Raw genomic sequence first — 13,415 nt, 5'->3', positions numbered from 1 at the left:
AAATATCTGCAAATATTCTACCATATGACAAACCATCATTTCTTTAACCATTTCCCAATTGTTCATCTTTATCATTTGCAATTTTTTTATATTATGAGTAGCACTGTGATGAACACCTTCATCCACAGTTTTAAGCAAGACATTGTATCTTTAGGATAATGTCAAGAAGTGGGTCAAACAGTGCAGATGGTTTTAAGGCTTTTAATATACTTTACCAAATAATCTCCACAACAGCTTGATCAACTATTACCAACAATACGTTAATAGGCCCACAAAGTGAACTTGGTTGGTGACAATGAAGCAAATTCAACCACAGATCCATGAGATGCTCAAGCATCTCAAAACTATCACACCAAAGAAGCAAGGAGAGTTATTACTGGTAATGAAGCCAAATTCAAATTCTTCAAAGTATCACTCAGCTTAACAACCAAAAAAAAAAAAAAATCATGATTTGATAAAATCATGATTATTTTAAAATAATCAACAGAAAAGCTTTCCACAGAAAGTCTAATTTTTCCAAAAATAAAAACTTAAAAAGAAAGAGAAAAGTCAGTACCAAATGACCAAAATTTTTTATTTGACTAAATTCTATTTCATGCATAAGCATGACAGTCTCTCCTGTTTATCAGACTTTGGCAACAAAAAAAAAAAACAAGCAGCCCTGTACAGAACAGTGAAAATGCCAAGGGTGAGGGTAGGCTACAGTTTTACTGTAGGATAAATATATATATTTATATATATATTTTAAAAGGCCTCTCTCCCTTTGGCCATATCAACAATCAGTTCAGATCTTTAAATACAGACAAATTTTCAAAATCACTTCTTCACTTCTCCAAGATCTTCAATGCTATCATCATCCACCTGTAAAATAAAAATAATTACATTTCATGAGTTGTGGTTATCAACTAACACGGAAGGAACTTGCTTTAATAACTTATTTCTATAGATGCACATGTTCCAAATACTCACTTCTGGCCATTTTTCCTGAATGACATCAATTATGTCATCTGTAAAGTCTCCCTGAATGATGATTTCATCCTCCCCTGTTACTGAGGCACCACAGGAGAATTTCTGAGCAAAAAACCTTTGTGCTTCTTTAAGATCGATTTCTGTTATTTTAAAAAAAGAAATAGCAAGACTATAATTGGAATCATATGTCAAAGATATTTTTCCATCTTGAAATTTAATCTGCATTTTAAATTCATAAAACAGATTTTGTTAATGGATTTCATGTTCCTTTCAGAACAATAATTACAAACTACCCATAAGCAGTCATCTTAACAATTCAACTTATATTTTTAAGGTCAAATAAAGCCTCAGTACATAAAAATAAGATCATCCACACTATTCCTAACTCATATAGTAAGACCAAAATAAATCCAGGAACACATTAATTCCAACATTACATCTACACTTCCAAGTATATGAAGTTCTTTTGGTTATCCCTTTTGATAGAAGAAAAATTTACAGCGGAGAAACAAGCCTAATATTTATGATGTGGTCTAGTGACTGCTTTTCATTCCATGTTGTCAAATGAAGGAACCTAATCACCGTGGTTTCACTATTCATTCAAGTCTTCCAGGAACTGAAGGGGCTCTGAAGCAGGACATCCTGCCACTAACCAACTTCCCTCACCCTCTACTGTCATCCCAGAAGGGACAGGTCATTTTGCAACCATCTGGCTACCGAGACTGCAGGGAACAAGGAGCAGTGCTGGTAGACTTCACAGGGAAACCTATCCAGCCCTCCTCATTCTACATAAAATGTGCCCAAACAGAAATTCTGGAAAGGAAAAAGTTAAACCAGTCCCCTGTGCAAAAGATTTTTAAGTTGCTTCAAAATTTGATTTTGAACCTATAGTTAGAAATGCAAAATCTCATTTTGTATCTTCTTAGCAAAAAACAGAACTGTAAAATTTTCATGATACTAGATTAAAAAGAGAGAGAATGAAATGAAGGAATGTAGTTCACACATTTTAAACATACTTAAGCTTGGACTCACCGAAAGTCGCAAGGCCACACACTCTTGTTACGTATTTCTTCTTTGCTCTGGGAATTTTGGCTATCGTAACCTTCTGTGGTACAGTCTTCTTTTTTTGTTTTATTTGACCCCTTCCACCTTTATTTATTAAGAAAGAGCTCAGGATTAGTTGTTCTGTTCTTATCATAAATAAAGAATACTGTCTCTAAATTTATTAATTTTCAAAAGGTATGAAATACTAATTTCTAAAGTTTCTTTTTCTAATACAAAATTAATAAACACATGCATGAGTATTCATTCAATCCATAGTTATTAAGTAGTATGTGCCAAGCACTGCACTAAGGGCTGAGGACACAAAGATGAACAGAAGAAGAACATAGTCGCTGCCCTCCAGGGACTCTCAGTCTAGTGCAGGGAAACAAAAAGTTAAATAAGTACAGCAACCTGATATATACTGTAATAGGATCCACGAATATGGCACTACCATAAGCTTTGCAGAGAGTGGCTAACTCTGCTTCCAGAGAACAGGACAAGTTTCCTAGAGGAAGAAGCATCTAAGTGCTTGCAGAATAATGGTCCATTTGAAGGGAGAAGGGCTGGGGAGATATAAAAAGGATATTCCAGGGAAGGGAAACAAGTACAGAGACAAGAAAGGGCATTATATTTGAGAACTACACTTGTCTTTGTGTGTGTATGTGACAGGAAAGTAGGATTTACTGGTTGGCGTAAGGAGGGGACAATGGCGCTGAGGAACGCAGGGCCCGCCATCTGTCCAGGGGCCACGATTAGGGATCTATTTGACCCCACAGCCATCCGGGATGGGCCGGTTTTCTGCCACCATGTTTTCAAATTCACCCACATTAAACTTAGTAAATCCCCAATTCTTGGAGACGTGGATCTTCTGGTAGCCAGTGAACTTGAACTTGGCCCTGCATAAGGCCTCAATCACATACTCTTTGTTCTGCAACTTGGTGTGGATGGACATCACTTGGCCAATGTGGCCAAAGTGGACCCTGGCCACTGTGCCCTGGGGCTTTCCAAAGGCACCACGCGTATCTACCTGGAGCCTAGATTGGGGACACCATGCCAGATGTGAATGTCCACTGGAAAGGGCTGTCTCCAAGATCCCTTAGGGCAACCCATACAGCCAACAGGCTGCATACACTACCAAGGAGGCTACTGGTTGCAACCACTGCATACCTGGCCCCAACGGGGAAAAGAGCACAGTCAGCTTAATTGGCTGCAAATACACTTGTGTTGATGAAGGAAGCGTATGGATATGTAAGAAAGGAAGCCAGAAAAGCAAAGATTATATACCAGTAATTTAAGGAATAGCACAAGCTCTGTCATTTTATATTGCAAAGAGAAGCCAGTGAACAACTGACTATGCAGGAGTGAAATTACTGATTTATGTTTTGTCAAGATCACCATGCAGTGTGGAGGGTGGGTCTGTGAAGAGCAATGGTAGAGGCCACTGATGAGGCTCCTACATTAGTTCAGGCAGAACTTAATCAACATCTCAACAAAGCCGTGGCAACAGCAATGGCCGCTAGGCACAGGATAAACAGAGGAAGGAGAAGAAATGACAGAATTTAGAACTGATTAAGAGGGTCAAAAAGAATGAATCTAAGATGGGTCTCAAGTTTCTGGCTCAGATGACTGGATAAACTGTGCTGTTAATAACCAAAATGAAGAAAACAAAAGATGCAGATTTGGGACTTAGTAAGTTTACTTTGGAAGTGCTGTGTTTGAAGTACCTGTGAGACCATATGCGCATTTCTAGTCTAGAGACATGGGCCAGGACTAGAGATATAAATTTGGGTACTGTAAGCGTAGAGTGGTAGCAGAAGGATGTGGAAGAATCATCCAGGGAGGACATGCAGAATGAGAAGGTAAGTGGGCCCAGGACAGAATCCTGGGAAACACCAATTTTTAAGGGACACAAGGGAGAAGAGAAGTCTGCACAGAAGGCTGAGGAGCAGTGAAAGGAGAATGAGGGAGGAAGCACGACACTTCAAGGGAGGGCTCAGATGAGATGCTCTTACCACTTAGCAATCACCTAGCCGTTCGTGACCCTTGTTAGAGGAGTTTCAGTGGCATGAAAGTCAGGTTAGGATGGACTGAGGATCAAAGACTCAATGACCAAACTGAAAGGGGGATAGTAAGTCTAGTCTTATTAAGGACGTCTGGCTAAGAAGGGAAGGGGGAAGAGAATAGGGCAAAGAAAGATATGAGCTCTTGGGGGAATTTTTTTTTTTTTAATGCAAAGTCCTAAAATATATGTATAAGCTAATTTTAGTCACAAGGGAGAATTAATTCAGGAAGAAGAAACAGGTGGGGACACGATCCAGGGCACAAGGAATTCATTTTAGAAGGAGGAGAGGTAAACAGGTATGCCTAACAGCTGTAAAAAGAAAAATTCAACTGAGCTGACAGAAGTAATGAGAGAACAAAATTTTGTTAAGTGTCCTCACTCTAATTAAATAGAATACACAGGTATTTTAATAAGGTAACAAAGTTTTTAAGTCATAAACAAGCTGGCTGGATGCTTTTTATATATATATATGGCAAATGAAGCATATTTTCTTAGATCCAATTTACTGATAAAGCCCAATTCATACGAAATCCAGTCATCCTGAGAACATGATCCTGTACCCCTCTGTATGGTATTCACACAGAATTACAGTAACAGGTAGATGTTATTCACTTTGGGAATGCTTTCATTTCTTATTTCTTCAAGCAGAGGGAGGGTATGTTTGTGTAAATCAAATCATGGATTCAGGTCTCACCTCTCTTTTGTTTTTTCTTCTCTTCCTCTTCCCCTGCTGTTCCTTGACCCTCATTAATTCCAGCTTCTTGTTTGGGTGAATTTTCTAGATGTAAAAACAAAATCCAAAAGCATTAACATCACTTCATTACGTTAAAAAATTACCCTTGAGGAACCTCAAACACATATAAGGTATTTTACCAACAAATGAGTGTAACATTTATAAAGCAAGCGATTATACTGCTAGATGCCTATCAAGCCTAATTCTGAAGTCATTACGATAAGTATATGGTGATAGAAGACAAAACAAAGTCTTTGATATGTGAAGATCACAATTTTTTAAGCCACATTAAAGGAGCACAGAACACTCAAGACTCCACAGGAATATTTAGCATCTAAGCGTACTAGTTCTGTTAACAGGAAGTCTGGTCCTGAATATGAAGATATGTCCTAGGCAAGTCATGTTCAGGGCCCACCATGTAGACTGTTACATCAGATTTGAGGGTTCTTATCCAATCACGGACAGCGACTAAGTTGTCTCAGGGGCTGTGTCTCATGGAAACTATCTGAAAATCAAAGCAGCAAGTAGTGGGATAACACTGGGTATACGTGACAGGACTTTCCAGCCCAGGATTTCCCTTCTCCCTGCTACTGCCTTCATTTTTAACAATCTTGTAAGAGGGCGTCAATCTTAGCTAACTGAGGAAATTGGTTCCTCTGCAGTTTCCTTACCTCTGGCAACAGCAACTCCATTCTTCTAGTCGCTTCGGTCAAAAATTTAGCTGCCCCTTTTTCTCACATCCCACATTCAACACATCAGGAGACCCTGTCAGCTCTACCTTCAAAACGTATCTAGAATCTGACCACTTTTCACGTCTCCACTGCTGCCATTCTAGTCGTCATCATCCTGACCAGATTAGTGCAGGAGCCACCTATTTGGTCTCCCTGCTTTGCTGCCTAAGCCTCTCTTCAGTCTATTCTTAACATAGCAGCCAGAGACACTGCTGAAACAGAAGTCAGACCATATCACCCTTCTGCTCAAACTGCTCCAATAGCTCATCTCACTCAGAGTGAAAGCTGAGACCTGGTGTTTAAGCCATGGTCCTTCACTACTTCTCCAACTTCATCTCCCACCCTTCTCCCCTTCCAGAAACAAAGACCTCCTTCCTGTTCTTTAAATATGCTGTAAGCGGTAAGTGTTTGCCTCAGGGCCTTTGCACTGGCTGCACCATCTGCTTGGAATGTTGTTCTCCCAGATATCCAAAGGACTCTCTCCCTCACTTATTTTAGGTCTTTGTTCAAATGCCATCTTTTCAGCAAAATCTTTCAGGGCTACTACCTAAAACTTCAAATTCCCTCCCCAACAATTCTTATCTCTCCATTCCCTGCTTATCCTAATTTAATGTATTTATTTGTCTTGTTTTACTTATTTTGTCTCTCCCTCTAGAATATAATTTCCAAAGAGTAGGTCTTTTGTTTACTGCTTTATTCTCAGTATCCAATAAGAGTGTATAGCATATAGTATGCTTACAAGAAGTAATTTGTTGGACTTCCCTGGTGGCAGTGGTTAAGAATCCGCCTGCTAATGCAGGGGACACGGCTTCGAGCCCTGGTCCAGGAAGATCCCACATGCTGCGGAGCAGCTAAGCCTGTGTGCCACAACTACTGAGCCTGCGCTCTAAAGCCCGCGAGCCACAACTACTGAGCCCGTGTGCCACAACTACTGAAGCCCGCGCACCTAGAGCCCGTGCTCTGCAATGAGAAGCCACCGCAATGAGAAGCCCATGAGCCACAACGAAGAGTAGCCCTGCTCACTACCAACTAGAGAAAGCCTGTGTGCAGCAACAAAGACCCAACGCAGCCAAAAAGAAAAAAGAAAAAAAAAAGAATTTGTTAAATGAATGAAAGAAAATATATGCCCCTAAATCATTTACTCTTCTTTATATAAGAAAGTTAATACTTTGACCTATCCTGTCTCAGAGATAAGACACAAGCAGTCTGTGATTTTTTTAAAAATTTTATTTATTTATTTTTGGTTGTGCTGGGTCTTAGTTGGGGCTGGTGAGCTCCTTAGTTGTGGCCAACAGGCTCCTTGGTTGTGGCATGCGAACTCTTAGTCGCAGCACGCATGTAAGATCTAGTTCCCTGACCAGGGATCAAACCTGAGTCTCCTGCACTGGGAGGTGAATTCTTACCACTGCACCACCAGAGAAGTCCCACAGTCCGTGATTTTATGTAAGGAATTTTAACCCAAGAACTTAAAACAGTTTTAAAGTTAATAGAATAGATAGATATAATTCTGTAATATCCTACTAAACAAATGCATGTTGCATTTGCATGTTGCAAAGCCAAAGGTATATAGGCTTTGATGAAAGAGGGAAAAAAAATGTTCATACCTACAGTAAGTTTTGCAAACTCATTTGGAAAATTCTTCTCTAACCATTGTCTACATTTAGTGACATCAGGCATATATTCACAGTACTGGAGAGGGAAAAAGAAGAAACTGAGTCACAACAGTACACTTTTAATCATTTTAATTAAAAATCATTCCCTGTGCTTGCTATATATAGAATCATAAAACCAACTACTCCCACCTGACATCTTATCCACAGGAAATCTGTATTCAACCAGGAAATGTCCCATAAGAAATTAAAAATTAAAAGACACCTCCTCACTGTAGCAATTTATTTCCTCTCCAACAAACAGAAAGGCCATTAGAAAAAGGAGGAAACAGACAAAAACGAGCAGGTGTTTTTCTTGCTTTGGACACATAGGTGTCTCATTTTCATGACCTGCCCGCAGAACCTGACTTAGAAGCTTATCAACAGAAAGTCTTACACATAATTTATGCTTTCTCTTCTCTGTTTGGATGTTAAATTTTGGCTTTAAGGTTACTCTTGTTTTATTAGCTGACTATTCATGAGTTCCATGCAAAAATCCAAACTATGTATAGCCAAGTGCAAAAGACGCACACATATAACTCAAAGTCTAAAGAAAAATTTGTAGGACCATAAAAGTATTCTAAACCAAAGTTCTCTATAAAAGGTTGAAACCCAAAAAAAAAAAAAAAAAAAAAGGCTGAAACTCTGCCATCAAATAATAGAAAATGAAAAGTAAGAAGTTCCCAAGCTAGCTCTAAAATCAATGACCTCAAATGCAGAAGTTAAAAAAGAAAAAAAGAATTTTAGAAGGACTTACCTCTGTTGGTAATGAACAGACTGGGGATGGAGAGAAAAAAAGATTTGAAAATGTTAATAAATAAATAAATACACACGTACACACACGGCTCATAACAACTTTTATTTTTAATCTGACAAAATGCTTCATTTGTTTTTTCCTATAACTTTCCTGTACCACTTTTCAAATACTACCCCGTCATGCACTTTTTTTTTTTTAGGTAAGTGGCACATGATTAATAGAAATATTATCTTAATTTTTTTTTTTTGGATGTAAAGAACAATGTCTCCTTCAGTTGGTAGAACATCAAACTATACTATCTGGCATGTCTTAAGGTTTTACCACAAAAACCTCAATGGGTCTGAAACTAAGCTAGGATGGGAACAATTCCCCATACAACAAAGGCTGAATGGAGCTGGTTATTTCTTTTGATAACTTCACCAAAACAGCCGCTACTTTTTATTCATACTAACACATTTACAGACTTCAGTAGCACTTTGCTACCATTTCTTTGCAATATACTTTTCCTTTTCTTTTTTCGTATTATGCTACATAAGACCATGACACTGTGAATTTCCTTCCTTAGAAGGAAAGTTGGTTCAATCCTGTCACTGTATAGCCTGCAAAGGCTAAAGGACTAGAAAAACTCAAAGGGTTTCCCAATTTTAACTAAAACTATTACTAGGTCAACTGCTTATTTTATTTTTATTTTTAAGGTGAGGAATGGAATAGTTCAGTGTGACAACACCTTGAGATTTGTGAGGGAGAGGAGGGGTGGTACACCGTTAATAATAACAGCACTTACCATATATTGGGCACATGCTAGGCACTTTGCTATGCTTTATATTATTATGTTCAATCGTCACAACCTCATAAGGTAAGAACTACCATATGTGTATTATGAATGAGAAAAATGAGACTTAGAACAAGTAACTCATTTGTATCTGGTTAGAACAGGATTTGAACCCTCGTCTGTTTCTGAAGGTCCTGCTCTTAACCACTAAATTAGACCACACAACATATAAAAGCAGTGCAGCTGTGTGCCAGCCCATCATCACTCTTTTACAGATGAAGCCGTAAAAGGTTAAATAGCTTATCCAAGGCCAAAGGTGGCATAGGGCAGAAAACTAGAATCTACCATCTCTATTTCAGTTTAGAGTTCTTTCTACTAAAGCTCTCCTGGTTAACCAGAAGCTCTCTAATCCTCACAGTTCAAGTTCAAATACTAGTAGGTACAGATATTCAGCCACACTTTCAGGATATAATTATAGGTTAAATACCATTACAGCAAATACTAAAACCATAACACTTAGTACACCATTTCAAATAATATTTGGTTCAGCAAAATTCTAATACGATGAAAAAAGTTGGACAAATATTCCAAATTCCACATTATTTGTTTTTACAGTCTATTTCCCTCCACAAATGATTTACTATTTGTAAACTGTCGTTTTTCAAGGAAAAGACTGAGCAGTCACCAGCTTCACATCACTAACAGTGGAACAACCTGACATTATGTATCTGCTGACATGATGAGATATGATGAACAAAGCCACATCATCCATGAGACCTTCTGCTATGGTCTGAATGTTTGTGTCCCCTCAAAATTCACATGTTGAAATCCTAATGCCCGATGTGATGATATTAGGAGATGGAGCCTTTGGGAGTAATATTTCATTTATTCTTCTCAACAGCCCTCTGAAGTAGGCTGTTATCCATTTTATGAATAAGGAAACTGACCAAGGTCACCAGTGAGTAAATGGCTAAACCAGGATTCAAACTCTGACTGAATTCATATTCTGAAGTCTCAATCCTGCAGACATATATCTCCCCGGAAATGACCCCATCCTACCTACCCTTGTTTCTCACTATACTTCAACCAGCATTCTGCTCCAATCAGCCCCTTCTTTTCCCTCTACTCCCTAACTTTTTCCTCGATCTTTAATATGAAGATACCATATTAAACCATGCCCCCATATTTTTCTTATAAATTCATCCACCTTTCCTTGCAAATTCTGCCCATTACCTAAGGCTTCTCACTTCCCCACTTTGCTTTCCCAGCTTCCCTCTGAACAAAGATCCCTCCCTTTCCTGAAACCCTAATTCATAGCTATGGTCAGTACCACTGAATTTAGCATTTAATATTCCCTAAGTGCTTCTCCTACAACTAGACCTTAAACTCTTTGAGGAAAAGGTAATCCTGTCTCCAACCTAGTGCCTGATATATCAATACAAACTAGGGAGGGAAATAAAAATAAACTTTTCTCGAAAAGGTTAGGTACCTCTGGTACCTCTGATCAACACAAAGTATCACTGGGGTGGACTGCATACTTAGTGCAGTTGTTCAAAGCCATCTTAGGGGCGACATAAGCACTTGAACAGGATGGCTTTCATATACTGTATTTCACTAATTTTTTTTCATTTTTATAGGGATGCATTCCATAATTATGGCATGTCAACCTAACAATTTTTTCTTTCTTAGTGGAACCTAAAATAATGTTGCATCTTATAACATATGGAGTCTTAGATTCGGTGAATTAGGGTACAAAGAACAATAGCTCCTAACTGTATCTGACAAACAAGGAGGAATAAACTAAACTAGTATACTTCCCTAATAATAGTAATAATAGCACTTATTGTATTATGTTCTTATGTTAGTTGCTGAACCAGCTTTATAGGAATCATCTGACTTCAGATGTAATCATCATTTTCATTCAGACCTTAAGAAACAGACCTCTAACCCTTAGTGAAATCAGGTTAACTTGCCCACGGTCACACAGCTAAAATTAAGCAGGAGCAGCTGGTAATGCCCAAGGTAAGGATGCAAACCCTGGCCCATGACTCCAAAGGCAAACAATATAACCAAATAAGACGAACATCATAACACATCTCAATCAACCCTACAAAAAGCTCCCCTGCCTACTCTCTGGGATATTTTACACTCATTTTATTTGATCATCAAAGGTAGTCAATAAATGATGAGTTGATACAATTTTTTAACTCAGTGACATCACCTCTCCTGTAAGTACTGTAAGTACTTAAATTCCAGAAGAAATCCCTATCACACTCACAGAATGTAAGGTCCCTGAGCACAAAGACCTTTCCTGACTTATTCATTATTCAGTCCCCAGCATCTAAAACTCTGCTAGGCACATAGTAAGTGGCCAAAACTATTTACTAAAAAAAATAATATTTACTTGCCCTTTTACTTTACTGTCTTATGTCTTCAGATTTTTCTAAACCTTTCCAAGATGCTAGTAAAATTAGAGTATTTCCAGTTCACAAATATTTCTGGATTGAAAATGAGGAAAAACACTCAAAGGGAAAAAAATCTTGATTCACATTTTATTAATCAAACCAAGAACACTTTCCCAAGACTGTCCTACTACCCATCACTCCAACCTCATAATCTTCCACTCGTTATTGACACCATTCCTATACTACACACTATACTAATAAAAAGGTGTTTATTTCTCCACAGACAAAGCTTTTCCTTGCACAGCTGTTCACTTCATCCGGGATGCCTTTCCCCACTCCCTCAACCAATCCTTCTCATCCCTTAAGATTCAATATCTTCCAAGAAGCCCACCTTTAATAGCCAGACTAGCAAGTAACATTAGGCTGGAATAATCTATTTACACATCTCTATTCCAACTGGACTGTAAACTTCTCCAGGCCAAGTAACAAGACGCAAGTCACACAGGTTGGGAAAGGTCTGTTAATCCATGCCTCCTCTTCCCCAGCTCCCAATTAAAGATTCACCAAATGACAAAGATGAAAAATCTACTAGGACCAAATGTGAAACCATTTATCACAATGCATAAAAATACAGTGAGTAAAAGCCATTTTCTGCCTTCCAACACTTGCCTCCGCAGTAAAGGACTCGAAGTGGGTAATCTGCATCTAACTTGGTATTGCTCCTCGGGTCTCCTCTGCAATCATGTCCACCGGATTCAGAAATGTCAGCAGCCATCTCAAAACCTGTAAGCAAGGAAAATAACACATCTTCACTATTTTGGACCAAGACGCCCAGAGAAGCAGTGTTCAGGTGTAGTCCGGCCTCCTCCTACTAGAAATCCCGCCACCCCGAATCGGTTTCAATTCTTTGCTGAATGAGAGATACAAGCTGCATTAGGATTCATAAAATATGAGTAATTCTGGGCACACCATTTTCCAGGCCTACAGGGAAGCAAGTGACAACAGTGAGACTCACAGCAAATGGGCCATGACAACTAGGGGGAGGAGGGCACTAGTGGAAGAGAAAGCCATGGGGAAAAAGATGTGGAGGGTGAACTCGGCAGGGACAGGGCAAAAGGTCTGGGGGATGATCTGTAAAGGATGCAACAAACTGCAGCAACAGGGAAAGGCCACAAAGCAGCTGAAGAGGCTGGAAACGCCTACGAAGAAGGGGTGGGTCGCCGGAGGCGCCCGGAGGGCAGGGTGTGGGGTGGGCTAGAGGCCAAGGGAGGGACGCGTTAGAGTCACGGAAGGGAAAGAGAGTGGGAGGGGGCGGGGAGACCAGAGTCTGAGGAAAGAAAATGCGGGCAAAAGAACCAGGAAGGGGCAGAATGTAAGAGCACTGAGGCGACGACTAGGGCGACCAGGTGTGAGGGCGCGACCTGAGGCGAAGGGGCAACCCCGGGGACACCAGAGCGGCCCATGTGGGCGGGGGTGTGGAGACGCCCGGCCCGGCCCCCTTCCGCCGGGGAGCACCTCAGCTTCCCCCACGCTCTCTACGAGCTTCCTGGAAGCGTGAGAGGCACGAGGGGTCATTACCCAGGCGGTCGCACAGCCTCCGCCGCCTCCGCGCCCGCCACTACCGCCAGCTGAAACGACACATGCGACTCCTCTTCCCGGCCAGAGCCGCCCAAGAGCCCGTCTGCCAGCCGCGGTCCCGCGAGATAATAAACCTTTATCGCGAGATTCAGTCTCCGCGGAGCGGCTGTCGCGAGAAGCTCGAAGGCGGGGGCGGAGAAGAATTGGGGAGCATGCGCGTTCCTCTCAGGGGCGGAGCCAAGCAGCCTAGAGGCTGACAGCCAGTAGGCGGTGCTAGTTACTTATGGGAGAGAACGGGTGGTCCGTGGTCGGCGCTCGGAAGGGGACGCTGTTTAGAGAGCGGAGACATGCATGTAAATCAGCGGTGACTCATTATTTTGACTCGGAGAACGTGGCCCCCGGGGTCTGGGGTGCATCCTGGAGACTTGACTAACCTCCAGCTTGTTGGATAAGTCTTTCCTTCACGGGGAGATTGCAGCTGGAAAAGGCGTTTGGTTTCATTTCAACACAGTACCCTACATTGGCGGAATTCTTTTTAAAAAGACAATATCAACGCAATTTTCATTTTTCTCCTCACCCCACAGTCTCACCACCCTAACAACTGTTTTCACAGCTTCCTAGTGTTTATCGATCTTTACATGTGTTGTAAATTGGAATTAATCTCTCCCATGTGAGTGTTGACTAAAAAACTATGCACAACCTAAAAGTTGAGATT

At 40.4% G+C, this 13,415-nt stretch overlaps 1 protein-coding gene and 1 non-coding gene across 2 annotated transcripts; both read right to left on the bottom strand.

The window, feature by feature from the left end:
• Positions 1–553: 553 nt before the first annotated feature.
• Positions 554–12,839, bottom strand: DENR (density regulated re-initiation and release factor). Its single transcript, XM_067701017.1, has 8 exons — positions 12,701–12,839; positions 11,792–11,905; positions 7,946–7,965; positions 7,144–7,228; positions 4,770–4,853; positions 2,002–2,118; positions 970–1,109; positions 554–861 (listed from the first exon to the last, which is right to left on the bottom strand). The coding sequence occupies exons 2-8, from the start codon at positions 11,895–11,897 to the stop codon at positions 817–819; spliced, it is 597 nt and encodes a 198-aa protein (XP_067557118.1). The 5' UTR covers positions 11,898–11,905; positions 12,701–12,839; the 3' UTR covers positions 554–816.
• Positions 3,092–3,226, bottom strand: LOC137204265 (small nucleolar RNA SNORA70). The gene has a single exon (XR_010933500.1). It is a non-coding gene; the product is annotated as a small nucleolar RNA SNORA70 (small nucleolar RNA).
• Positions 12,840–13,415: the final 576 nt, after the last annotated feature.

This window comes from Pseudorca crassidens, chromosome 12 (assembly GCF_039906515.1).
Source record: "Pseudorca crassidens isolate mPseCra1 chromosome 12, mPseCra1.hap1, whole genome shotgun sequence".
Lineage (NCBI taxonomy): Eukaryota > Metazoa > Chordata > Mammalia > Artiodactyla > Delphinidae > Pseudorca > Pseudorca crassidens.
The sequence above is the reverse complement of the archived record's forward strand: the minus strand, read 5'-3'. Positions and strand labels throughout refer to the sequence as shown.